General features: G+C 40.8%; 1 protein-coding gene across 4 annotated transcripts in view; it reads right to left on the reverse strand.

Annotated features, from left to right (window-relative positions):
* The window catches only part of EPC1 (enhancer of polycomb homolog 1), a 111,757-nt gene that overhangs the window by 55,589 nt on the left and 28,285 nt on the right, over positions 1 to 27,883 (reverse strand). For 3 of the 4 annotated variants that reach the window (XM_070429054.1, XM_070429045.1, XM_070429074.1), the window contains exon 1: positions 26,135 to 26,555. The exons of the other annotated variant lie outside the window; for it this stretch is intronic. In XM_070429054.1, coding sequence (XP_070285155.1) covers positions 26,135 to 26,287 — 153 coding nt within the window. In that variant the 5' untranslated portion in view covers positions 26,288 to 26,555. Of the gene's footprint in view, positions 1 to 26,134; positions 26,556 to 27,883 lie in introns of those variants that run through there. 4 annotated transcript variants of the gene reach the window in all.

A 27,883-nucleotide genomic window follows, 5' to 3' on the forward strand; every position in this document is an offset into this window, starting at 1 on the left:
AAATCTTGCTTCATTTAAAGCTTAAAACAATACTATTACACACACATCTAGAAAAAGAGGTGGCAATACTCTATTTCATAGATCAGTAAACTTGCCTAGGTTCATTCAGAGCTGAATTCAAACCCAGCTGTATGAATTCTAAACAACTTCACTAGATTTATATTGACTCTCAAAAATATGTATATTCCCCACAGATTGTTCATTAGTTGCAAGGGAAAACGAGTAACTATATAGTGGAGAAAACTGGACCACACCTTGACTGGGTGATCAAAATTAACATTATTATTGAGGGACAGATAGATATATGTGCCTTCAGATGTGATGCCATGAGAGTACGGCATCTTTTCTGTAATATTCTAGCTAAGAATGCAAAACCTAAATCCAACTGAGAAAACATCAGACAAACCCCAAATGATATGCATTTAAAAAAAAAAAATCAAAGGGACTGTGATCTTAAGAAATGTCATCATCATAAAAAGATTACCCCTCCCCCACCACTGAAATATTTAAGTTCATGATATAGGCAACTTACTCTCAAATGGCTTGAAAAAAAAAATACATGTGTGCAGGAATGGCAGAAAGTGTGTGAAAAAAAAATCATAAAGGCAGTGGGGCAAAATGTTAATAATAGGTAAATACGGGTGTAATACTCCTTTTCTTTTCTGTAAGTTTGAAGTTATTTTCAAACAATAGCTTTTTTGTTGTTGTTGTTAATCTTCACCTGAGGATATTTTTCCATTGAAGGGAGGAGGAGAGACAGAGAGAAGCATTGATTGATATGAGACTGACGCATTGATTAGTTGCCTCCCGCACACCAAGGTCAGTGCCCTTGATGGGAATCCAACCAGGGTCCCTTCAGTTCACAGGCCGAATCTCTACCCACTAAGCAAAACCAGCTTGAGCTCAAATAATAGCTTTTTTTTTTTTTTTTTTTTAAAATATATTTTATTGATTTTTTACAGAGAGGAAGGGAGAGAGATAGAGAGTTAGAAACATCGATGAGAGAGAAACATCGATCAGCTGCCTCTTGCACATCTCCTACTGGGGATGTGCCCGCAACCCAGGTACATGCCCTTGACCGGAATCGAACCTGGGACCTTTCAGTCCACAGGCCGACGCTCTATCCACTGAGCCAAACCGGTTTCGGCCAAATAATAGCTTTTTTAAAAGCTAAGAGCAAAAGGAAACTTAAGAAAAAGTAGACTCTCTATAAGCATGAGGAAAAGATTCAAGTACCTTTTCCAGAATTGCTGCCAAGAAACTGCATGATCTTTCATAAGTCAGTTAAAGTTTCCAGCTCTTAATTTCCCAATCTTAACTAGATAGTCTAAGACTACTGTCCTCTGAATAGTAGTTATAGGGATATCATTAGGTGTTATGAAAGGAATTCTGTGATTAAATAATTTTGGGAAATACACATACAGGAATAAATAATATTGGTAGTTTCTTTACAGAGCAATCCTCATAAATTTTACATAGCCAAAACACACCATGGTTTTCCAAACGAGAATACAAAAGTCAATCTTTTGTTATTATTCATTGACCATTGTTAGTATAACTTATCTAAATTTTTGGTGAGACCAAGTCTTTACTGTTTAGTATTAAAAAGTATGGTAAGCATGCCCTAACCCAGTGGTCGGCAAACTCATTAGTCAACAGAGCCAAATATCAACAGTACAACGATTGAAATTTCTTTTGAGAGCCAAATTTTTAAACTTAAACTATATAAGTAGGTACCTTGTTATTAACTAAATTAGGGTACTCCTAAGCTGGCCTTTGCTAAAAATGTCCTCAATCTGATTGAGGTACGTTCGCTGAGGTCAACCCCTTCCAACTCTCCCCATCCACACTCGTCTTGTATACTTGTTTCGTCTATCTTTTGTCACCTGCGCGCGATTTGTGGACGCAACTAGCACTAACCACTGCACAATGAGACTGCTGACTGACTGGCTCACTCATCCCATGCATGAATCGTGCGCGCCTCCCCGCACTGTGTATCCCGAGGCCCGCCTGTCACCCTACCGACACCCCCCACTTCTTCTAACGCAACTTCTTCAAAACAGACCCGCCCAGGTTGAAAACTGACTTCTGCACATGGGCCACGAAATTTCAATCGCACTGTATGTGCGCACCTGCACGTGGTATTTTGTGGAAGAGCCACACTCAAGGGGCCAAAGAGCCGCAGGTGGCTCTCGAGCCGCGGTTTGCTGACCACTGCCCTAACTGGTTAGGCTCAGTGGACAGAGCGTAGGCCTGCGGACTGAAGGGTCCCAGGTTCGATTCTGGTCAAGGGCATATACCTTGGTTGCGGGCACATCCCCAGTAAGGGGGTGTGCAGGAGGCAGCTAATTGATGTTTCTCTCTCATCAATGTTTCTAACTCTCTATCCCTCTCCCTTCCTCTCTGTAAAAATCAATAAATATATATATTTTTTAAAAGTATGGTAAGCATTAAAGCAAAGTTGTAATGTTAAACTGTGGTATACAAAATCCATTATCTTCTACAATAATAGTATATTAATTTTGGAAAACAACCTTGTGACTCTACTGTTCAACTCATACTGAGGTATCTTTCACTAAGTTCATTTAAAAAAAGGGAAATTGCATTTAAACTATGAAATCTCTGTGCAAAGATAATACCGATTAGGGCTTGAAAAACCAGTCTTGGGGGCAAATTCCACCTACTACCTGCTTTTGTAAATAATTTTATTAGCATAGTTACACTAACTCACTTACATATTGTCCATAGCTGCTTATGCCCTATAACAGCAGAGTTGAGTAGTTGTGACAGAGGCTGTAAAGCCTGCAAAGCCCGAAATATTTACTGTCTCTTTATAAAACGTTTACACTCTTGATATATAGTAATTTATGCTATTTAATTTTTGGGACTCAGCAGTCTGGTTGTGGTAAGGTGGACCTTTGATAGACACGAAAGCATGCTCTACTATTTACATGGCGGAAATGACAGAGAGAAGAGGGAAGTTAAGTTATTTAGTACAAGTTTTAATCACTCTGCTCACACTCTACCAGACACAATCTACATTCTAAAGATATATTATAATGTCTATTTTATAGGGAAAGTGAAGCTTAGTAAGTTTAAGTCACTTGCCCTAAGTAGGATTTGGATTGAGGTCTGACTCCTCATGGTCTTTCTACTGTTGCTTAATTTCTCTTCCTTATCTTCTTTTGCTTTCCTTATGTATGGCTGAGTTCTGGTTGGTACTCAGAGGAGGACTCAGAATACTAAGAGAAAAGCATAAGGGAATTTTAAACAGCTAAGAGATGAGCAATAGCATCATGGTTACAGTGATCTCTGGGAAGATACAACCAGATAAATCTAGAAAGTAACAGCAGATTTCCTTTTTTTTTTTTTTTTTTTTTTTAAACAGAATTCTCATTAGAGTGCTTTACTAGATTAGAGCTCATAAACCTGCTGGTGATACCCAGGCATCCTGGATATGAAGGATGAAGCTGAGGAATATTAAGTAGCACACGAAAGCCAAGTTACACAAGTACATATGCTTCCCTGTATAACTAAATACTCTTAATTGCCTATTATCCCCACATGTACAGAGGTTCTCAGTAAAGGGTAAAGTATGCTTTTCTTTAATAAATATTATTTCATCTTGCTGAGTGGACAATAGAAAAATATTAAAATTTGTTACTTCTTTCCCTGGACTTCCAACACTTGTATTTTTAACACCACATTTATCAAATGTGGGAACAAAATGATCTTTTTACAGAAATAATTAGTAACAACCTCTAAGAAGGAAATATGCTTTTAATTAATATATATTCTACTATAAAAGAAGTCAGAAGATACTGATTTACCACCTCAGAGAAATAAGGGCCTATGTGATGAACTAAGAAGGTTGAAACAAAGTCTCAAGTCAGACTAAATTTGACCATCCCCATGTTCTACAAAAATAACAGATTTTTCTATTATGTTCTCCTATTATGTTTGCCAGTCATTGCAGCAATCAAGACTTAGCTGTTGTTACACTGCTTTTATTAATAATATTTTGTTTTACCCACCAAAAATATAAACCTTTAGGATTTGTCTGAATGCTAAGATTTATACATTTAAGGTACCTTTGGAAAATACTATACATGGCTGGTGCAGGAAAAAGTGCTAGTTTATACAATATTCTTATTATTCATTTCAGACAAAACCTAAAAATAACCTTACAAAATTTTCTTTTTTTTTTTTTAAATATATTTTATTGATTTTTTACAGAGAGGAAGGGAGAGAGATAGGGAGTTAGGAACATCGATGAGAGAGAAACATCAATCAGCTGCCTCCTGCACATCTCCCATTGGGGATGTGTCCGCAACCCAGGTACATGCCCTTGACCGGAATCGAACCCGGGACCCCTCAGTCCGCAGGCCGATGCTCTATCCACTGAGCCAAACCGGTTTCGGCTTCTTTCTTTTCTTAACTAATACCAAGTCCCTTGGTTTTATCAAAACCATAAAACTTCCCATGCAATTTCTGAAGGTATGTTATTGTATAGTGGCTAAAAAATAAAAAGCTTTCTCATAGTCTCAATATGTTCTTGTTTAATTATATATTTGTTTCCCTCACTTACTCAAATTCAGTCTCCTTTTATTTAAAGTAACTAACACAGTAGAGAATGAAAATAAATCATATTTCATAATTTCAAATTATTTTAATTAATTTAATGTTATTTGGTACTACAAATTTTCTTGTATATAAAACATACTGTACAGAAATAAAATCTGACTTTATTAGAATACTCTGTATTCAACAGGAAGACATATACAAGGTATACTATTTAACAACACACATTCTGATGCCAGAAACCCAGATTGAATCCCAATTCTGCTGTTTACTAATTGCAATTTAGATTCTCTAAACATCAATATCCTTATTAGTAAAATGAGGTAACTGCCATTATAGGGATAAAATGAGATAAGAAATGCAGGTACACCTCTTAGCACAGTATCTAGTACATAGTTATTAGTTCTTCATATGAAAATAATGAAACCAATTAAGCCATTTTTTCTTATTAGTAATGGGTAGAAAATGCTTTCCTAAGTTATAAGGCTGCACTGAGGAAAAGTGAAGTTATACCAAGGTGCATTAATATAAACTACTTTACTATAGCTATATATGAACCAATAAATCAATAATAAAACTAATTCCAAATTTATCCTGTGTTTTCTTAAAATAAATCATTTCTCCTATTAATCTTACAAAAGAACACATTTTAAACCTCCAATTCATTTTTACTGTTAGACTGACACTGTTAACAAAATAATCCTAACCTCTGAAGATGATCAAATCTCACTATAGAACTCAAGAAGTCTATATGACAAATTCATACTATGGTCAGTCACTTTTTCAGCTTTTACAAGAGAATGAGATCTTTCTACACACTTTAAAAGTACAAGCAAAAATGCAATACAGTCATAAAGAAGCCTTGTTCTCCCAGCTTTCCTGATCAAGTTAAATCAGTGGCAATAATTCATTTAAAAGATTATTTGATACCACACACTTCATCCCAATGGGTAGAGATAACTCACCAGAAAAATTTAAAACTTTTAAAGCTACCTAAAGTAGGTCTGACAAAAGAAAGAAAAATGCCTAACTTTTATTTGGGAAGAAAGGGCAAATGGTTGCAAAACTTGAAAAATATACCTCTAGCACACTTAAAAATATACCTAATCCTAACACACTTTAGCTGGTATTTATAAACTTAGAAAGTAAATTATATTCCTTCTTGCAAAGGTCTTTAGGCTCATACAAACACTCTTATATGATAGCCTATTTATTGTCTGGAGTCTGCCAGATAATATTTAAGTTTCTTATAAAAATGTTAAGTAAACTATGCTAAAAGTTTGTATCATCTCAAGAGTTGCATTAAATTGGGTCAGAATGAAAGGATGATTCTTCTATACCTAAACAAGAATAAGTAATGTACTTAATAAAAATCTCATTTCAAAGCAGCAAACTCTGAAAGACACTGACAGTAAATTCTTTTTTTTAACTCTATAAAGGCAAATTAACTTTCCAGTAATAAATGGCTGTCAATCTGATCATGACAACCAAAATATGCCTGCTACTAAGTAATTGAGATTATTTACATTTTTATTATAATCTGAACAAACCATGGTCAGAATGAAAAACTTACTTCTTAATAGTGAAGGACAGATTAAAGACCTTAAGCTTATAGATCAAGTAGTTCAAGTTACTTCTACAAATGATAAAACTAAGATCTAGCAGTTAAGTGATGTGTCTAATCACATAGAAATAACATGGTAAAAGAATTTAATGGAATAATCATTGTCCCACTAAATTACAGTGGGAATTATGCTCCTAATTTTTAAGCACAGCTCTGGAACAGATTAAGCTGTTAATTCTATCATAAGCATTATTTATGAATAGATTAACAGGTAAGCCCAGTCTATCATTAAGAATGTTAATTCTGCTCTAGCTGGTTTGACTCAGTGGATAGAGTGTCGGCCTGCGAACTGAAAGGTCCCACGGTTGATTCTGGTCAAGGGCATGTACCGTGGTTGCGAGCACATCCCCAGTGGGGGGTGTGCAGGAGGCAGCTGATCGATGTTTCTCTCTCATCGATGTTTCTGACTCTCTGTCCCTCTCCCTTCCTCTCTGTAAAAAACCAATAAAATATATTTTTTAAAAAAGAATGTTAATTCTATCATAAGCATTTATTTTGCCCATCTTTAGAAAAAAAAATTCCATATGAATAAATTAACAGGCAAATCTATCCATTCATTCAACAAATAATGTAAACATTAAGTTCTGAAGCTAAAGGTACTTGGAGTTTAGAGTCAGATGGTAAAGACTAAGCAAATAACCACATAAATAAAAAGGAAGTTTAAACAGTAATTGCTAAGATATGATTATTATTGGAGCATGTAACAGACTTATCCTAATGGGTAGATATCTTGAACTGAGATCTAAGGGATCAGTAAGAGGTTACTAAACCAACTTGTAGAGGAATATTTTAGTACATAGGAATAAACAAGAAATAATCCTGTGGTTGGAGAAAACTTGGAAGGAATTGGAGCAATCAAAAGGAGGTATGGGCAGCGGCAGAGTAGGAGGATGCTACATGGACATGCTCCCAGGAACAAGCTGGAATTCGGACTGAAATACGGAAAGGCTTCCTGAATAGTCAATGGAAAACTCACAGGAGAGAACCCTGATACCCAAGGACCAAAGGTGGAGACCACATAGAGACTGGTAGGAGGGGCGGAGGCACTAAAGGGCTGGCTGGGCACCCACAGACAACAACTGTAGTCCCTGAGAGATATCTTAGCTGTGGGGGGAAAACGGGTGCCACTGAGAACTCTGGTATCTAATCCCAAAGCTAGGCTCCCCAGCAGAGAGCACCAAACTGAGGAGGGTACTCACATAACAACTAACTGTGAAAAGCAGTGGGGTGCTGCCTGCCAGGGAGTGGCAGCTGAAAGTTCAGGCACCCTCTTAAAGGGCCAGCGCACAAAAATGCCCTGTGGAGCCACCCACCTTGTGCTCTGGCAGAGGGAGGGTAAAGTGGACTGGAGCTGTGAGAGCAGAACCCAGTACTGGGGACTCAGGAGATAGAGCTCAGAAGGCAGGCACTCCATGTTTCCTGGCCTGAGTCATTCCCTCACACAGCAGAGGACATCTTTCCCACATAGACATCTGCCTTGCCTGGAGAAAAGACAGTTGACACACCCTATTGGAAAACACCTTGGCCTAAGGCCACTTAAGAGATTAAAAGTAACAATTAGTCTCCAGGCAGAAGCAACTGCCCCACCCTGTTGGAAAAAACTCTTGCCTCACCTGAGGACGATTGCCTGGGGGCAACTCAAGTCAGAATACTATTAGTCTGTAGAGAGAGGCGGTCTCTGGAGGCTTTGAGACTTTACCTGATCCAATTAGTCAGAAACAGCCTTTAACACTGCCCTGCACTAGTGATAGAGAGGTATAGAGGATCTACTGAAAACATAGTCACAAATCCAAACTGACAACCAAAATGGGGAGACAAAGAAACAACCCCCAAATGAAAGAACTAGAGAATTCTCCAGAAGAAGGAGTAAATGAAGCAGGTATAAGAAATTTATCTGAAACAGAGTTCAGAGTAATGATGGTAAAAATGCTCAACAGTATGAAAAAAGATATAGTAACTATGAAAACAGCTTAACATAACAAAAGGAAGATAAACAATCCAATCAAAAAATGGGCAAAGGACCTAAATAGACACTTTTCAAAAGAGGACATTCAGAAAGCCAAGAGACATATGAAAACATGCTCAAAGTCACTAATCATCCGAGAAATGAAAATCAAAACAACAATGAGGTACCATCTCACACCTGTCAGACTGGCTATCATCAACAAATCCACAAACGACAAGTGCTGGAGAGGATGTGGAGAAAAAGGAACACTCGTGCACTGCTGGTGGGAATGCAGACTGGTGCAGCCACTATGGAAGACAGTATGGAGTTTCCTCAAAAAACTAAAAATGGAACTCCCATTTGACTCTGTGATCCCACTTCTAGGAATATATCCCAAGAAAACAGAAACACTAATCAGAAAGGATATATGCACCCCTATGTTCATAGGAGCACAATTCACCATAGCTAAGATCTGGAAACAGCCTAGGTGCCCATCAGCAGATGAATGGGTTAGAAAACTGTGGTACATCTACACGATGGAATACTATGCTGCTGTAAAAAAGAAGGAATTCTTACCATTTGCAACAGCATGGATGGAAGTGGAGAGCATTATGCTAAGTGAAATAAGCCAGTCAATGTAGGAAAAATACCACATGATCTCACTCATTTATGGAATAAAGACCATTATAAACTTATGAACAAAAATAGATACAGAGGTAGAGCAGCCTCGAACAGACTATCAAACTACAGTGGGAAGGCCAGGAAGGGTTGGGGGGCGGGGGGATGGGGGGGTAAGAGATCAATCGAAGGACTTGTATGCATGCATATAAGCATAACCAATGGACATAAGACCCTGGGGGGTAGGGGAGGCCAGGGGATTGTCAAGGGCGGGAAAAAAAAGGAGACATATGTAATACTCTTTGTAATACTTTAAGCAATAAAACAATTAAAAAAAAACCCAAAAAACAATTATCCTAAGCCTAACCTAATATTATATATACTGAGTATGTGAGGGGAGATGAGCAGATACCTCTCTTTGGGTTCTTAGGTTGAGAGGAATTTATATTTAAGAAGCTGTACTTACTCAACTACATTTGAGAAGCCTCATTGTACCTGAATCCAATTTGGATATTCTGGACTGTGACCTGATACTGTAATGGGATGAGACTTTGGTGGATTTGGGGAGGAAATATTTTCATATTTCCACATGAAAATATTCTGCATGTGGAGATTGTGGTAGCCAGCCTCCAATGATCCCTATCTCAAGGCATTCACTGCCTGTGTAGTTCCCTCCTACATTTTTGCCAGGGTTGGTTTATATGACCAATAGCATATGACAGAAGTGAAGGTATGTAGCTTACAAAATCCTATATAAAAGGTTAATATGCAAACAACCAAATGGTGGAACGACAGGTAGCTTTGACACACACTGACCACCAGGGGGCAGACGCTCAAAGCAGGAGCTGCCCCCTGATGGTCAGTGTGCTCCCTTAGAGGGAGCGCTGCTCAGCCAGAAGCCAGGCTCACAGCTGGCGAGTGCAGTGGCAGAGGCGGTGGCTGAAGCCTCTCCTGCTTCCACAGCAGCGCTAAGGATGTCCGACGGACGGCTTAGGCCCACTCCCCGGACTGCAAGAGGGTGCTGGTCAGGCTGAGGGACCCCCTCGAGTGCACGAATTTCATACACCAGGCCTCTAGTTAGGTCATAAAAGACGGTAGTTTCTGTCCTAAGTGCCCTCTCTTGTCTTCTGTATTACTCCCTTAGGGTGAAGCCTGCTGCTATGCTGTGATAACACTGATACAATAATGGAGAAGCTCATGAAGAAAGGCTTCCAGTCAAAAAGGAACTCAAGTTGCTATCAATTATGTGATTGAGCTCAAGCCTTTAGAAGACTGCAGCCCTTAATACTTTGTGAAGGAACCTGGGCCACTCTAATCCAGATAAGCTGCTCTGAGACTCCTAGACCTCAGAAACTGTGTGACACAAGAAAGTGTTTTTTGTCTTAAACTGCTAAATTTGAGAATAAGTTGTTATGCAGCAATAAATAAGTAATACAGGGCTTAAGGAAAGTCAAGGGAAAGTTGGGATACAAAGGCCAAGGACATTGAAGCCCATTAAGAAGTTTTTGCATTTAATTCTCCCACAAAAATAAACAATTTAAGAATCTTTAGATATCAAAGTAATAACCAGACTCACATATTTAAAATAACACCCTGATAACTTTGAAGGGTTTAGAAATCTGAAAACTATGGAGTGGGGAGACCAATTAAGAAGAAACTATAAACATTTCAGATTAAAGAGGGCATCCTAATCTTTTAACAGGAATTCATAGATCCAAATGCCCTGATTTACATCAAATTTTACGTACTGGGATATTCTATGGGATAGTCAAAAGTTATGTGGGTGATTCTTTGTTTTTGCAGGACAATCCTTTTCATGGTGGGACTTATACCGCTCCTGGCCCCAACAGAGTCTTCCCTAAATTGTGACAATTATAAGCATCCTCAAAGTTTCCAGAACGTCCTGAGAGTGACATTGGATTCAAGTACATTGAGCCTTCTCAGATGTAGTTCGGTAAGTACAGCTTCTCGAATACAAATTACTCTTAACTTAAGAACCTAAAGAGAGATATCTGCCCATCTCCCCTCACATACCCAGTATACAATGGTATAGTCTCTATTGCTGTTGAGAACTACAGTAGAGGAGGGAGAGTTCGCAGAGATTCAATAGCAACCCCAAAGGTTCTGAAACAAGTATGCTGTATAAAGATCCTTCATTGTAAAGGCATTTATACAACTGTGCAGCAGGAGTGATACTCCTTAGAGTTCACTGAGCCACCAGTTTCTATCTAGTGGGGTTGAACTTCCTACAGGTACTATATCTCTAGCTGCAGGAATGGTCCAGTACAGTTCAAAATATCTGGTAGAAAGGTATCTTGAACTTTCTGTGCATCTGAGTTTGGCTGGATAAACCCCATCATTCTTAATATCCATTACCAATAAAGTTCAAGACTTAACTGCATCACCCTGGCTCTTATCACCATTCTCATCTCAATATTCCCAGTCTGATCCATTTTTCTCTTTCCTCACCTTCCCAAACTCTTCCATTCTGTTCTCTAGAATAAAGATATGATCAGTAAACTCCTCTTTATAGTCTCAACTTTTCTCTTTTTTCTAGATATGTTATTGCATTCTTTTTTATTCTATTTTATTTAAAAGTCTTTATTGTTGAGAGTATTACAGATGTTCCTCTTTTTCTCCTCCAGTTCCTACCCTCTACCCAGTTCCTGCCCTGCCCCAGGTCTTCACCACCCTATTTATTGTCTGTGCTCACAGATAGTACTGTATAGGTATGCATATAAGATCTTTGCTTAATCTCTTCCCACCCCGCCCCCTTCCCTCTGAGAATTGTAAGTATGTTCCATTTCCATACCTCTGACTCTATTTTATTCACCAGTTTATTCTGTTTATTAGATTTCTTAATAGTTTATTTTGGTTTTTAGATTCAATTGTTGATAGATATGTACTTATTGCAATTTTATTGTTCCTATTTTTGTTCCTCTTCCTTCTCTTCTTAAAGAATACCCTTCAACTTTTCATGTAATACTGGTTTGTTGGTGATGAACTCCTTTAGCTTTTTCTTGTCTGTGAAGTTCTTTATCTGATCTTTAATTCTAAATGATAGCTTTGCTGGGTAATCTTGTTTGTTAAATCCTTGCTATTCATCACTTAGAATATTTCTTGCCACTCCCTGCTGGCCTGCATAGTTTCTGTTGAGAAATCAGCTGACAGTTTTATGGGTACTCCTTTGTAGGTAGTTAACTGCATTTAAGATTCTGTCTTTGTCTTTAGCCGTTGGCATTTTGATTGTGATGTGTCTTGGTGTGGGCCACTTTGGGTTCCTCTTGTTTGGGACTCTCTGCGTTTCTTTCACCAAGTAGGGTAAGTTTTCTGACATTTCTTCAAATAGGTTTCCAATATCTTGCTCTATTTCTTCTCCTTCTGTTACCCCCATAATGTGAATGTTGGTATACTTGAAGTTCTCCCAGAGGCTCATTATACTATCTTCATATTTTTGGATTCTTTTTGCTCTTCTGCTTGGGTGTCTTTTGCTTCCTCATATTCCAAATCATTGATTTGATTCTTGGAATCTTCTACTGTTGAATCCCTGTAAATTATTCATTTCAGTTAGTGTATGCTTAATTTCTGACTGGTCCTTTTTCATGTCTTTGACATTCTCACTAATATCCTTTAAAGTCTCACTAAGTCTCTTGAAGGTCTCATGAAGACCCTTAAGTAAATGTATAGCTGTGGTTTTGAACTGTGTCAATTAATTTGCTTTCTTCCATTTGTGATATGTTTGTCTCCACATTTTGGCTGCTTCCCTGTGTTTGTTTCTATGTATTGGGTAGAGCTGCTATGTCTCCTGGAGTTGGCAGAGTGGCCTCGTGTAGCAGGCGTCCTGTAGGGCCCAGTGGCTCAGTCTCCCCAGTCACCTGAGCTGGGCACTCTAGGTATGCACCTTTGTGGGCTGTGTGCACAGTCTTGTAGTTAAGGCTTGATTGCTGTTGGTGTCACTGGGAGGAATTGACATCCAGGCCAATTGGCTGTGAGGACCATCTGTGACTACAGTGGGAGAGCTGCTACGCAGGAGACACCCCTATGGAGCAGGACTTGCTTCAGTAGGGCTATGGTGCTCTCTGAGTCTGCCCCTTGAGTGTGCTGCTTGTGGATGTGTAGAGTTGTAATCTGCTATGGTCTGAAGCTGTCCACCAGGAGCACGGCTCTTGGTTTTCCAGGGAGGTGCAAAGTCAGCCACTGCTTGATGCCACTCGGCAGGAGCTACAGAGAGATCTGCAGCTTCCTCCTATTTGTATCGGGTTTGAAAGTGCCCAGGCAAGGCCCAGCTGTGAAGCAAGGCAGGCTGGTGCTAGTGCTGAGTCTTGGGCCTTTGATAGGTTTGGGACACACTGTCACCAGCTGCAGCTTCTTTGAGAGAATTTTAGCTAAGTCTGAAGCCTGAGTAAGGACAGGCCATTCATATGGAAAAGCTGCTACTTGGGTAGTGCTGCAAACTGGATGGATCGGAGTCTCAGGGAATCACCAGGGTGGAACAGTGTGCTCCAGGTTGATGGGGACTGAGATATGGTTGCCAGTCAGCCCTAGGACAGGGAAGGTCTCAGCCTAGGAACAATGACCCCTGCAAGCACCTCTGTCTGGTAGAAAGGGGCCCCCAAGTTCCTGCCCTAATGCCAGACAATCTAGTTTCTCCCAGATGTGTCTGGGCCCCCAATGCCTTTTGGCTCGCTGGAGCTCAGAGGAAGCAAGTCCGAATAATCTCCCTCTGGATTTAAAAAAATAGCTCATGTGGGTGCCAGCCCAACCCATTCCATGCTTCTGCCCCTCCTACCAGTCTCAATGTGCTTTCTTCTTTACTTCTTAGTTGTAGGACATCCATTTAGCCAGCTTTCAGGTGGTTCTGAATGATGGCTGTTCTGTATTTTAATTGTAATTTTGATGTGGTTGTGGGAGGCAGCAAGTACCAGCATTTACCTACACTGCCATCTTGGTTTCCCTCTCAACTTCTTTTAATATTCCCTCATTTTCTTGCCCGACCTGAAGCCTGTCAGTGTCTTCTAAAAACAGTACTCCCTATACTATAGCCCTTTTGAGCACAAACCATTTATTTTCCCATGTCTCACATACTAACAGATGGGTTAAGTGTTTATCCTCTTGCTTCCCTTTCCATTGCTAGTTCTTTTATTGTTGTCCTTTCAAAAATCATAACCCTTCAGAAGTTCATACACCAGCCTCTCCCCCTAAAGTTGTCATATACACTCTCTTGGTCACAGAGCTCACAGTCTTTTCAACTACTACTACATTTCTGGTATCATTCTTAGTGACAATATCTATATGGATGATACATACATCTAGTACCATGACCTTCTCACCCACACTAATCTTTTTTCTCTACCTCAGTCACCACTCCTGTGGTTATACTCTAGATCTTGTTTTCACTAATAATTGTGCCACCTCTAAAATCTAAATTCAAACATCTCATTCATTAACTACCCTCCCCATTTAGTTTCACCTAGTCCAACAAAGCTATTTCATAGAGTTCTCTGTTCCATTGAGTTCTACCACTACCCCACTTTTCATCAGCTACCTGTTGTCTTTTTTCCCCTGCTTAGCCAGTTTAGATCCCAAGATGTATTATCATGATAATCTACCTCAATCTTCTTTTCCTTCTTCATATTTTCTGAGTAACCCTAGAAAAACATTATTATACTAGAGGCCTGGTGCACAAAAATTTGTGCACTTGGGGGGGTGGGAGGGGGTGTCCCTCAGCCCGGCCTGTGCCCTCTCACAGTCTGGGACCCCTCGGGGGATGACCACCTGCTGGCTTAGGCCTGCTCCCCGGGGGATTGGGCCTAAGATGGCAATCAGACATCCCTCTGGCAGCCCGGCAGCCCTCGGGGGATGTCCACTTGCCAGCGGGGAGCAGGCCTAAGCTGCAGTCAGACATCCTTAGTGCTGCTGAGGCAGGAGAGGCTCCCACCACCACCGCTGTACTGGCAGCCATCAGCCTGGCTTGTGGCTGAGCAGAGCTCCCCGATGTGGGAGCGCACTGACCACCAGAGGGCAGCTTCTGCATTGAGCGTCTGCCCCCTGGTGGTCAGTGTGTGTCATAGTGACCGTCATTCCCAGTCTTTCTGCTGTTAGGGTCAGTTTGCATATTACCCTTTTACTATATAGGATAGAGGCCTGGTGCACGGGTGGGGGCCGGCTGGTTTACCCTGAAGGGTGTCCCGGATCAGGGTGGGGGTCCCGCTGGGGTGCCTGGCCAGTCTGGGTGAGGGATTGAGGGCCGTTTTCAGGCTGGCCGGCGACTGAAGCTCCCAGCCTCTCCTTTTTTTCTTTTTTTAAAATTTTTATTCTGGGATTTATTTACCTTCTACAATTGAAACTTTGTTGCCGTCACTGGAGCTGAGAGCCGGGCTCCTGCTCGCTCCAGCTCTGAGGCCACGGCCTGCTGAAAGCAGGTATCTGGAGTTTGTTTAGCTTCTATAATTGAAACTTTGTTGCTTTTGGAGCTCAGAGCCAGGCCGCGGCAGGCAGGGAACCTTGGCTTCCTCCATCACTGGAGCAAGCAAGCCTCCTGCTCGCTTCAGCTGCGTGGCTGCCAGCCGCCATCTTGGGTGGGTTAATTTGCATATCTCGCTGATTAGCCAATGGGAGGCGTAGCGAAGGTTCGGTCAATTATCATGTTTGTCTATTATTAGATAGGATACCTATTATGTGTTTGAACTCAATCAAGTTCAATACTTACATTCAATTGCCCAAATGAGCCAACTGGTCTCACTTTATTTTTTTTTATGTTTTCATTGATTTTAAAGAGAGAGGAGGGTAAAGGGTAGAGGTTAAAGGGTAGGGAGAGGGAGGGAGGGAGGGAGGAAGAGAGAGAGAGAGAGAAAGAGAGAGAGAGATTGGTTGCCTCCTCTATGGTCCAGGACTGCAACCTGGTCATGTGCCCTGAACCAAGAATCTAATCAGCGACTTTTTGATGCATGCAACGAAGCTCCAACCAACTGAGCCACACTGACCAGGGCTAACTGGTCTCACTTTAAATGACCACAAATACCCCTCAGCTAATTCACCAATACTACCACATTTCTCCAGTAGGTTAGCTTTCCCACACTTACCTTTGTTTCTCTTAAGGTCCCCTCACTCTGAGGTGATGACGTAATCTCATACTTCATAGAGAAAATAGAATCATAGGAAAAACTACCTCATCCTTCCACTGCCAACTTTATCAACTAATTGCTCTAATTAGCTGATCCAGGAGAGAAACAGAAAACAGTTTTTAGGAGCAAAGTCCTGGAGTAGGAGGAGAAGGGATAGGACAATTTTATCCTTTTTAATGATTTAATTCTATTATATAGTTTTAATAACATTTTTTTTATAATAGCTATTTTAACATTTTTATCTACTAATTCTATCACCTGGGTTCTATGTCTTTTTATTAATTTCCCCTTAATTACCCATTATATTCTCCGGTTTCTTTGCATGCCTGCTAATTTTTTAATTGGGTCCCAAACATTAAACTTTGTTGTAAAAACTTTTAGTACTCCTTTAAACATTGTTGGGCTTTATTCTGGGATACAGTTAAATTACTTGAAATTAATGTGATCCTTCTGAGGCTAGAGTTTAATCTTTGTTAGGGGAGTACAGAACAGTCTTTAGTCTAAAGCTAATTTGACTCTACTACTAAGGAAATAATCCTTCTGAAAACTCTTATCTGATGCTCATTATGTTAGGAGGGCTTTCCATTCCAGTTGTGAGTATACAACATACAGTATTTCCAGTCTTTTGTGAACTCTGAGGACTGTTCCTCCTCCTTCCTTCCAGTTGCTTTCCCCCCAGCCTCAGGAGTTTCCTCATAGATCAACTTTCAGCTGAGACTTTAAGGGGATCTCTCTGTGCATCTCTTGTGCCGTACTCTGAAGCCACTTTAACCTCCCTTACTTATACTTGCAGCCTGGAAATTTTCTAGATAGTAACTAGAAAATAAGAAGGCTCAGCTTTGCTTCCCACCCCTTGTTTTAGAACTTTGTAATTTTTAAAAGAAACCATTTGTTGATGCTCCAGCTCCCACCTTATTTTCTTTCTACTCCTTTTCATAGCAGAACTATTCCAGAGAGTCATCTCTATTTGCTGTGACCCCTTTATGCACCATTCATTCTTTTCTATTATTCAAATTGGACTTTTCTTCCCACCACTTAAACAAATTAAACAGTCACTTTCCCTTACTCATCTTTCCAGGGAACACAGTCAATATTCTTCCCCTCCTTCAAACATTTATCCTCATTTTCTTCCTACTTCACTAATAGCTCCTCTTCTACCTGAACTCCAGGGCACAGCTTTAAAAGTCATTTATACACTAAAGACTTTCAGATTATACACCTCTTGTGCAAACTGCTTTAATGCATTACATTCTTGCATATTCTAATTAAACTAGTGGTCCAGTGCATGAAATTCATGCGGCATGGGGGGAGGGGGGGGAAGAAGGTCCCTCAGCCTGGCCTGCACCCTCTCCAATCTGGGACCCCTTGGACATCCCTCTTGCAATCCCAAACCGCTGACTCCTAACCGCTCACCTGCCTGCCTGCCTGATCGCCCCTAACCACTCTGCCTGCCAGCCTGCTTGCCCCCAACTGCCCCCCCACCAGCCTTCTCACTCCCAACTGCCCCCCCACCAACCTGATCACACCCAACTGCCCCCCATCAGCCTGCTTGCCCCAATTGCCCCCCCCCCCCCCCCGCCAACCTGATCACACCCAACTGCCCCCTCGCCAGCCTGCTTGCACCCAACTGCACCTCCCTGGTGGCCTGGTCACCCCTAAGGTCCCCCATGACGGCCTGCTCGCCGCCTACTACCCCCCTGCCCCGGCCTTCTCGCTCCCTACCGCACCCTCTCCACCGGCCCGCTCGGCCCCAACTGCCCCCCCCCACAGGCTTGCTCACCCCCATCTGGCCCCCCCTGGCGGCCTGCTTGCCCCAAACTTCCCTCACTGCCTGATCACCCCCAACTGCCCTCCGCTCCTGACCTGATCACCCCTAACCGGCTCTGTCCCGGCCCTTCCACTATGGCTTTGTCTGGGCAGCAGCCACAGAGCCGGCTGGGGCGACCAAGGAACCCAAGCCCCTGCCTCCCACCCACTCTGGCTGGCTCCGTGGCTCCAGCCGGCACCTCCATCTTTGTCACATCAATTTGCATATTCCCTCATTGGCTGTGGGTGCTGCCATCTTTATCGTGAAGCGACGGTTAATTTGCATATTACTCTTGTATTAGATAGGCTATGGATGACTAAGAGTCCATCCTTTTTATATCCTCCCTCCACTAATTTTCCCTATCTCAGTATGTGGCCCAATCACTTATCCATCCAGCTGTTCAAGGTAAAAATCGTTAATCTTTGATTCTTTTTCCCCATCTAGTACACTCAAATTTCTCAACAAGTTCTTTTGGCTCTACCTTCAAAATACACCTCAAATTTACCCATATCTCTTCATCTCCACACTAAATTAAAACCATCAACTTTCACTCTTGCCCAATATGACTCATTGTCCACATGATAAGGAGAATAATCTTAAAAAACATAATTCAAATCATGTCATTCCCCTTGCCTGAAACTCTCTATGGCTTATTTCAAAATAATCAAAACTCCCTGTATTTGTCTACAGACATGGACCCCCTGACTACCTTTGGGTCCTCACCTCATACTATTCAACCCTTTTTTCACTTTGCTCTATTCACACCAGCTTTCTGTGCCTACCTCAGGCTCTCTGCATGTGGAAGTCTCTCTGCCTGTAATGTTCTTCATCCAGGTCTTCACAGGCTGGCTCATTCACACCCTTCAAAGTTCAGGTGAAATGTTCCTTGACCATATGCAAAGGAAACTATATTCTCCTCCTTCTACCTGAAATTCTGTATTATCTTGTTCCAAAGCCACATACGAGTTGTGTTATATATATTTTTTTACTTTTATTCATTTGCCTTTTGTCTATATTTTCCCATTGGAATTTGGTCACTCAGTAAACAAACACTGAACACTAACCATGTGCCAGGCACTAATTCAAGTGCTGAAAACACATCGTGAATAAAACAGGCAAAATTCTTGCCCTCATAGAGCCTATGTTCTAGAATGTAAGACCTATGAAAAAAGGAACCTTGTTTATTCACTACTGTATCCATAAGGCCTTTATTTAACAGTCTTTGGCTCATAGCAAATACACAACTATTTGCTACAAAAGTGAATGAAAATGATTTGTCTGTATTTTCTCAGCCTTTGTACAACATACCTTACCTCAAACATCCCCACTGAACTTTTAGAATAATGATCAAATTATTCCTTTAGATCTCAAAATAGTCATATTTATATTTTGTTTCCCCTTCAGATTCTATTACCTTATGGGTAAAGCAGAAATTTGCAACCATCACTACAAAATTCTGGCTCTCATTTAAAATTCTCATAACACTAAAAGCATTCTGTGACTACTGCACCCATTTATATTCATTAAATCCTCTAGAAGAGGATTTAGTCACAATGGGTCATATTAGATTTATTAACTACACAACTTTATTTTTGATCTACCTACTATAGTGGGACTGGTGGATGAAATTCACTTTTTATATCTGCCACAATTTATAAAACGGAAACCAGCTATCCATGCACCCAGACTACTTCCTTGTAAATTATGTTCATATAATATGCAGAAGTCATTAACCAATTCAAGATTTAACGATTAATTATAAACACATAATACACATTTGGAAACAAATATACTGGTAACACAATATACCCAAGACAGGAAACGATCATAGTTCTACTTCATTTTGCAGTTAACAAAACCTGGATGAGTGGGAGCATGTATGCACAAAGTTTTGGAAGCAGGATGAGGTTAAGTCAAATAACTCCCAGTTTGATTCTTTTCCCAATTAAAAGTTATCTAAACTTAAAGACAATTTTTTATGACTATATCAATGCAACTCTTTAGGGACAGAGAACACATCTAACATGTTTATATCTGATGATCCCAAATACAAGGGACTGAATAAAATCAAGTAGTTTTTGAGAATCAATAACAAAAGCCATTCTAAACATTCTATTAGTATTTGATAATGAAATTCATCAGTACCGCATATTTACATATACTGCCTTATACTGAAGTTCATTTAGTAAGAGTAACTGACTTGGTTTCTCAGAGGATATGTATATAAAAAATGTTTTTATTGATTTTAGAGAGAGAAGAAGGGAGAGGTAGTGAGAGATAGAAACAAAAATGAGAGGGAAGCATAATCAATGATTAGCTGCCTCCTGCACAGCCCCTACTGGGAATTGAGCCCACAACTCGGGCATGTGTCCTGACCAGGAATCGAATTGGTGACCTCTTGGTGCAACCACTGAGCCATACTGGCCGAGCTGATTATGATTTCAAAATTAAAAAATGAACTCCAAAATAATTCATCCCAATATATGAAAACACTTGAACCTATAATTAAATCATTCATAGGATATTTAAACTTCAGATAATCTTTGCCTTGGATTCACTGCAAGGCCACATCCTATTTCTTCAGCCAGAACTTGCTCTACTGAAGGAAATTAAACCAAACTGATTTGCTTTAATAATCTGTTGCAAGGTTCAGCAAACTATGTCACATGCATATTCAAAATTGAACCAAACTTATTAAAGATAACCTTCATAACAAATAACTAAGGAAGGACTTTATCTTTTAAAGAAGTGATTGTATCCCTATTCATCAAAGCTACAATTCCAGACAATGGGTCATATTAGATTTATTAACTACACAACTTTTGTTTTTCATCTACCTACTACAGTGGGGCTGGTGGATGAAATTCACTTCTTAGATCTGCCACAATTTATAAATGTACTGAAGATAACATAGTTTCAAAAAGTAGTTCTAGCAAGTTGCTTAATACATTTGAATCACTTTACTCATTGATTTCCCCATAAATTTATTCTTACAGAAAAGTTACTATATTGTTAAGTCATACTTTAAGAGTTCAGAAGTTTACTTTAGAAATAAGACATATTCTGTCTAGTTTTGTTTCTGTGTTTTATACCACTTATGCACGTAAGAGACTCATAGTTCATTTGATTCCCAAATCTTTTTTTCTCAAAATTTAAAAGATATTCATTTGATTTTTAGAGAGGTAGATAGGGAGGGAAGGAGGGAGGGAAAGAGGGAGAGAGAGAGAAACACTGATGTCAGAGGGGAACATTCTTCGGCTGCCCACCAGGGATCAAGCCTGAAACCTGGACATGTGCCCTGGCCTGCACAGCACCATGACCAATCGAGCCACACCAGCCGGAGCTGTGAGTTGACTTCTTTTAAGAAGTAAAATCACAAACTATACCATTATTTCATGGCATTATTGCCCTTTGTAAAATCCTACCTTCTGCTTTCCATTACTGTTTTAACCAATTACCAATTGCTGATAACAAGTCCCCTTAACTTTTCAGGAAAACTGAACCATATAATCAGAACCACACATTTATATATACAAACAAAAACTTGTGCCATTATATATGCACATACATACATATATTTCTTTACAATGACTACTACTACATACCATGATGTGGTAGAATGAAAAAGATAAAACTGAAACCAGTCCATAGTAGGAGTGGTTGGTTTAATATTTAATCCTAGCCACAAATTCATGAATTTGTAAGCACAGATTATTATTCCTTGTTTACAAATTTAAGCTACCCTATATTTAGATGGTACTTTTAAGTCCTGTTGATTAACAGAGAAAAGATAGTTCAGCACAAATTCCATTACATACCACAAAGCACCCACAAACACCATTAGCTACATATAAGCCCATTAGTTTTCATTATTATTTTATAAGAAAATGAAAGTACAAATGGTACTAATCCAAATTTTTAAATATCAAATAGAACACTGAAACAGGAGCTAATATTAATACTTTAGGCACCCAAGTACTATAGTTTTCGAGAGGTACTTTTGTCTCTTCTTGAGCCTTTAATTTTTCAATTATCTTCTCCTAATTAAGTCCATGTAATAACTGCCATTCTGATAAAACCAAAGTAACTCCATTTGAAACTTCTAGGGCATAGATCTTTGAGCTTTCTCCATGCCTCCAGCCCCACCCACCAATTTTCCAACACTTTGAGAAATTGCTGACAAATATGAACTTTCTCCCTAGAAAAATATACCATCAAAAATTTTATATACATATTATGGTAATCATTTCATGTAACTCTCAAAACCCCAACTTAGAAACTTCTATTCAAAAATATCTTGGGCAGGGTAAAAGTTGAAATTAGATTTTATCATTGTTTCTCAATTACTTGTGATTTTATCTGGATTAAAAAAGCTTGGTTTACAAAATTTTAAAGGAAATATATTAATTTCTTTCGAAAGTGAGAAATCAAACTTTTAAACTTATAACTTAAAGTAATTTAAACTTATTTTTATAAAAAACAAAAAACTAGATTTTTGTTGTTTTGAAAATGTAGTGCTTAACCATTTTTTCTCGTGTCAGAGATATGTACATATTTTCAATTTCCTCCTAATTAAAACAAAAACAACCTATCTGCTTTGTAAACGGTCCTTAACTTGGGTTTAATAAGATTGTATACTAGGCCAGTAATGAAGAATATAGTTTTAAGAGGAGAGAAAGCATAGCGTATGAGACTATTCCATCTAATTAGAACCAAATTTAAACTAGGTGTTGGTCTTCGACGGCTAGACCCCAATTCTAAGGTGGCTGTGTAGGGTAATATCAATGTGATACCATCAACATCTTAATTACATCACATAGCCTACCCAACCCAGTCTAAGCAAGGACAAGAAACGGTTCTTCTCTGTCCCTTATGATAAATGCAGCCACATAGCCTGCATTCATCCCATTGAAATAAGTTAAACCACTCTAGGAACCAGGTAACTCCAATTTGTTAAATATCACTTTAAAACCAACATTTTCAGAATCATTTTTAAAAAGTTAATACTACTGACATCTTAGAAAAGTTTCCTTTCAATTAAAGGTAAAACTGTGGCACTAAACATTATTTAACACTTCTAATTTTAAAGTTAAGACCTTAAAGTTAAGATTATAATATTTTTAAAAAGTTAAAATATTATAACGGGGAAAAATATTATAATGGTGCAACATTTGCCCCCTCCCCAAATGCTTTAACCTCTGTCCTTTTCACCCCTAAAGGGACTCATTTATCTCATATTGACATCTGAGTCTACTGACTTCCTATGATTTGAAAATTACTCCTGTTAACTCATTAAATCAAAACCTTCAACTGTTACTTTTTGATTTACCAAGTTACAACACATTACATCAATTCAGACATTTAATCCCTATCATCTATGATCTCGATCAAGTCCCTCTATTATAATCTGAAATTACTTTTCAATTCTACAACAACAACAAAAGACTAATAACTAAATTCCAAAGTTGAGAAAAATTCATTTAGGGGGGAAGAGGAGAATTCTACTTAGTTTCTTAAAAATTAAGAAGCATGCCCTAGCTGGTTTGGTTCAATGGATAGAGCGTCAGCCTGCGGACTGAAGGGTCTCAGGTTCAATTCCAGCCAAGGGCACATGCCTGGGTTGCGGGCTTGATCCCCAGTAGGGGGCGTGCAGGAGGCAGTCAATCAATGATTCTCTCTCATCATTGATGTTTCTATCTCTCTCTCCCTCTCCCTCTCTAAAATCAATAAAATATATTTTAAAAAATTAAGAGGCATGCCTCATTATGTCAGTGTATTAAGCTTGTATTATAAAAATTGGTTAAATGGGAATACATTAATAAGTGTTATTTTCCCAGTGTTAAGATGTAGAATTTCTGTCAAGTTTACCATAGAAACAAAATATGGTAGCAATTACCATATTTTAGGGATAGCTCACTTGACAATTTTGCAGATACATTTTGATCATGGAATGCTTTCTTAATGAGGTGGTGTACACAAAACTTTCCTCATCTAAATCTGTCCCACCTTTGATCAACATTGGATTATGGGACATTCGATTCAGGTTCTGGGTCACTCCTACCTAAAAGACACCATAACCAATGTGTCAATCAAAGGCAAAAGTTTGTTTTAATTCTTTGTCTTTGTAAGAAGTATATCATTGTATCAGCAAATTATCAAAAAGTTTTTTTTTTTTCCTAAGGTTGACTCAATTCAATGACCTTTATTCTTAGTATACATTTTCATAATTGTGTAACATGCTACTTTCATTATTGTGATTTATATAGCCATTAACTACCAGCATGAACCACAGGATTGGAAAGCAGCTGTTTAGCTGGTACTGTTCATATTCTTCTATTAAGTTCATTATCTATTCTTGAGGTCTATGCTTCACAGATCAGAGTTTTAGTTGGATGTGAAGTGAAATAAATTCTAAACAGATGACAGAAAAAGGTTGTGTGAAAAAAAACACCCCTCATGTCCCTCAAAAATAGGGTCTCCACATGTTACAAACTAATGATACCTACTGCACTATAACATTCAGAATTATTTCAGTGCACAAGAATTATCTATAAAATTTAAAAAGCATATTGATACTTCAGCTGAAGTCAACTCTGATTTCAGGCTGTTGCTCTTGGGATTGCCCAAGACTTTTAACTAAAGCTCGACTTAACTAAATTTCTAAGTGTACTACAGTGCTATATTGCTTTTATCAAGGCTCTTCCCTTCCCTGGCTGCAAAACAAGAACTACAAATTAATTTCCAGGGCAGTGTAACTGCAACACCCCAAATTTAAAGTATTATCTGTAATAAACTTATAAACAGAAACAAAAATAAAACCCAAAGACAAGATTCTGCAGTCACAAGTACTTTAATTTTTAAAAACAAATCACTTATTTAAAAATAAACAAATGGCACCATTCTACACTAAAGATGATACAAGTAAAATAAAAGGTTCTATCTCATAATGTACTGACAATCTCCACTACTACATACACTTATTTAGCTTACCTGTAAAGTGATATTTAAGACACTACTCTGAAAAGTAACATTCGACTGTCACAACTGTTTTACTTTAAAAGGTTAAACAACCCAAACAGTTTAAACAGCTTTATTTTCAAAATCAACATTACAGAGTATAATTTCTACATTTAAAATTCTTACAGTACCAAATAGAGGTATTACAGTACAATTTTCCACAACAAAATTGTAGGGCACAAATCCAGCAATTCCTCGACTTCCTTGAACTGTCAATACACTGCACCCTGTTTAAACGGCTGTACCTGAAAACCAAGGTATGCAATTCCTTAGGATTAGAAGTCATCAAGTTATACTGTCAAGGATCTGGGGGAAATGAGAGGAAGATTCTATGATCCTTGTGTGTGAACCCAACTTCCACGACAAGGTAAAGCCACAGCTATGACGCAATGTCTATTAGCTGTAAATATTTAAATACTGAAACCCATCCTAATTAGACATCTTAACATTAAGGTTGCTTTGGCAAGGTTACGGATAAGAAAGGGTCCGTTTTGAAATTTAGATCTGTACTATCTACTTGAAAGTGGGTGTTTTCTCCCCCGTGATGAGAAATTAGCACGCGAACTTAGAACTTTACTTAAACACACAAAACGAAACCTGATAATAAAATTACAGGTTTTAGACGAGCCACGTACTAATAAAAATACCTGCAATCATCTGCAACATATTCTCAAGGATCAGAGAAAAACTCAGAGACAGCAGTTTATCATCCTCCCACTACCTAGAACGGGGGGGGAATGGATGCAGAAGTGCCAAGTATACAGAAAATCTGCTTTGAAAGAGTCGTCGGGGCAAACATGCAGTCCCTTCAACACTTGGTTGCAGGGAGGGGCGATAAAGTCTCAAAGACCTGCAAGCAACATTGAAGCCGCCGAAGGCTCCACATGGGGCCCCACATTTCCAGGCCACCAGGAAGTGAAACGCCCCCTCGGTGCACAGAACCTGAGCTCACAGGAGCCAGAGGCGCGCGAAAGCCGAGGCGGCCCTAGAGCGCCACCCAGTGGCCCGCGAAGCGGCCTGCAGGCGGGTCCTCCTCACACCCGGCGCGCCGCACCCCCACCGCGACCGAGCCCGTTCCCGTCTCCAGAAGCACAAGGCCCAACCCGACCACTGAGACCACAAAATGGCTGCCGGCAGCTTCGTCACGTGACCCCTTTGTGCCTTTCGGGCTCCCGAACTCCGTAGGACCCGGGTACAAGTAGCCAGGGTCGGCGGGCGGCCTCAGAGGAGGTCCCGCCTAGCCGCGGCGGCCGGGATTCGAGGCCAGGGGAAGCGGGGTAAAGGGCCGGCAACGACTGAGAGTCGGCGGCGGAGAGAAGATGGCGGCCATTTTGTGTGGGTTTGGTGCTCCGCCGCCGCCGCCGGCAGCGGAGGGAGCGGGGCCTGGCGGTGGGTCGGACAGGGGAGTTAACACGTACCGACTCCTCTTCCTTCTCCATTCCGGTGGGCATCTGCGGCACGGCTCGGTTTATCGAGGCGTATTCGTGCAGGTCGGGCAGATCCTCACAGCGGAAAACCGGCAGCGGCTTCGAGGCGTCTAGCGCCCGCGCCCGAAACGACAGTTTACTCATCTCAGGCGCAGCAGATACCTCTCTGCTCTGGGGAAACGGCCCCGGCCAGCGGGATCATGGAGAACCGGGGGATCGGTCCCCACTCGTCTGCCGCTGCCGGGGACTTGAGGAGCGGAGCGCAGAGCTCGCCGTCCGGGCCTTAACAGCAGCCGGGAGGGTGGGAGGCTGTGCCGCTCCGCGCCTCTCTCGCTCGCTCTCTTCAATACGCCATGGCCAACATGGCGGACATTAAAACTCCACTGTGCGCTCTTCAGCCAACCCCAGCCATTCCCCACACTGCATCGCGCAGCGGCGCGGGCACGCGGGGGGGGGGGGGGGCGGCGCGGGCTCGAACGGGCGCCGGCCCGGAGCGCGCGTCCCGTCAACCCCCGGCGCCCGCCGGCCGCGCCTAGCTGCTCGCGGCCCCCGCCCTCGCGGCGCGGAGGCGGTGGGACCGGCCGGGGTCCGGGCTCCCGGTCGCCGTGCCCACACCCCGGGCCGCCGCTCGCTCTCCGTACACGCTCACGTTCTCACGCTCGCTCCCTCGCGGCGCCGTAGGCTGACGGGCGAAGGCGCAGGGCCAGTCCCCGCGCCCCGGGACTCCCGAAAGGCCGCGGCGGGAGAAGCGCGGGGCGGCGCTGCGGCCCGGTCGCCGCGCTCGGGCACCTGTGCCCCCGCCCGGCCGGCGCGAGGGGCGGGCGACCCTGGACCGCGGCCGGGGGCGGCGGGTCGGGAGCGGCGCTCGCGGGGTGGTGAGTGAGGCATCGTTATCGTTACGCATTAGGTCTTTAAAACAAAAATATGCAAACGAAATTAGGGGCAAAATGCTACTTCAGGTGAACTTTCGTCAGCAGTTGTTTTTATGTTATGAAACTCTGGATTACAACAGTTCACAGGCCTCGCATCCCATCACTGGTTAGTGCCACCCACCGGCCCAGGACTAAGGGCTGTCATCCTACTCTGACCCAAAATAGGGTTTTTGCTGTTTTTTTAATTCTGCATTTTATCAAACCATTCTCACCCTTTTATTATAATTGAAGCAAAGGGAATAATTATCAGCCACTAGAACCTTAAGGGGAAAACTTAAAGCAAGACCTATTTGAAGATTTTAGAGCCAATTCTTTATAGGTAGCTCATTGTTCTGAAAGGAAATGCTGCTTCAACATAATTATTCTTATCATTTGTTCTGTGAAAAACTATACAATTGAATCATAAATACCTGTAGCACTCCTGCCAAAACTAGGAAAAAACAACAGGAAAAGCTGAATTATTAGAAGAGATCTAGATGGATGTGATAGATTGTTAACACTTGATTTATATTACAAATGAAAATGGGTATCCCCAGAGAGCTCTCTCCAGTGGACTATTTTAAAAATCAGAAGGACTGTTGAGGTGGGTTTAATTAGTTTGGCAGCAAAACTTCAAATGTTCACTGAGACACAAAAATGTTTAAATCTGTTCTTCTCCCGGGGATCTACATAGTAAAAATAATCACTATTCTTAAATAGTGAGTTGGATAGGACCCTTTCAGGCTGGTTTATCTACTAGTTACCAGGTGGGGAGAAGATGAGAACATAATGACAGTTCTCCAAAATTATCCGACAACTAATATTGACA

This window comes from Myotis yumanensis, unplaced genomic scaffold (genome assembly GCF_028538775.1).
Source record: "Myotis yumanensis isolate MYYU_CA2020_CCGP unplaced genomic scaffold, mMyoYum1.0.hap1 SCAF_1, whole genome shotgun sequence".
NCBI lineage: Eukaryota > Metazoa > Chordata > Mammalia > Chiroptera > Vespertilionidae > Myotis > Myotis yumanensis.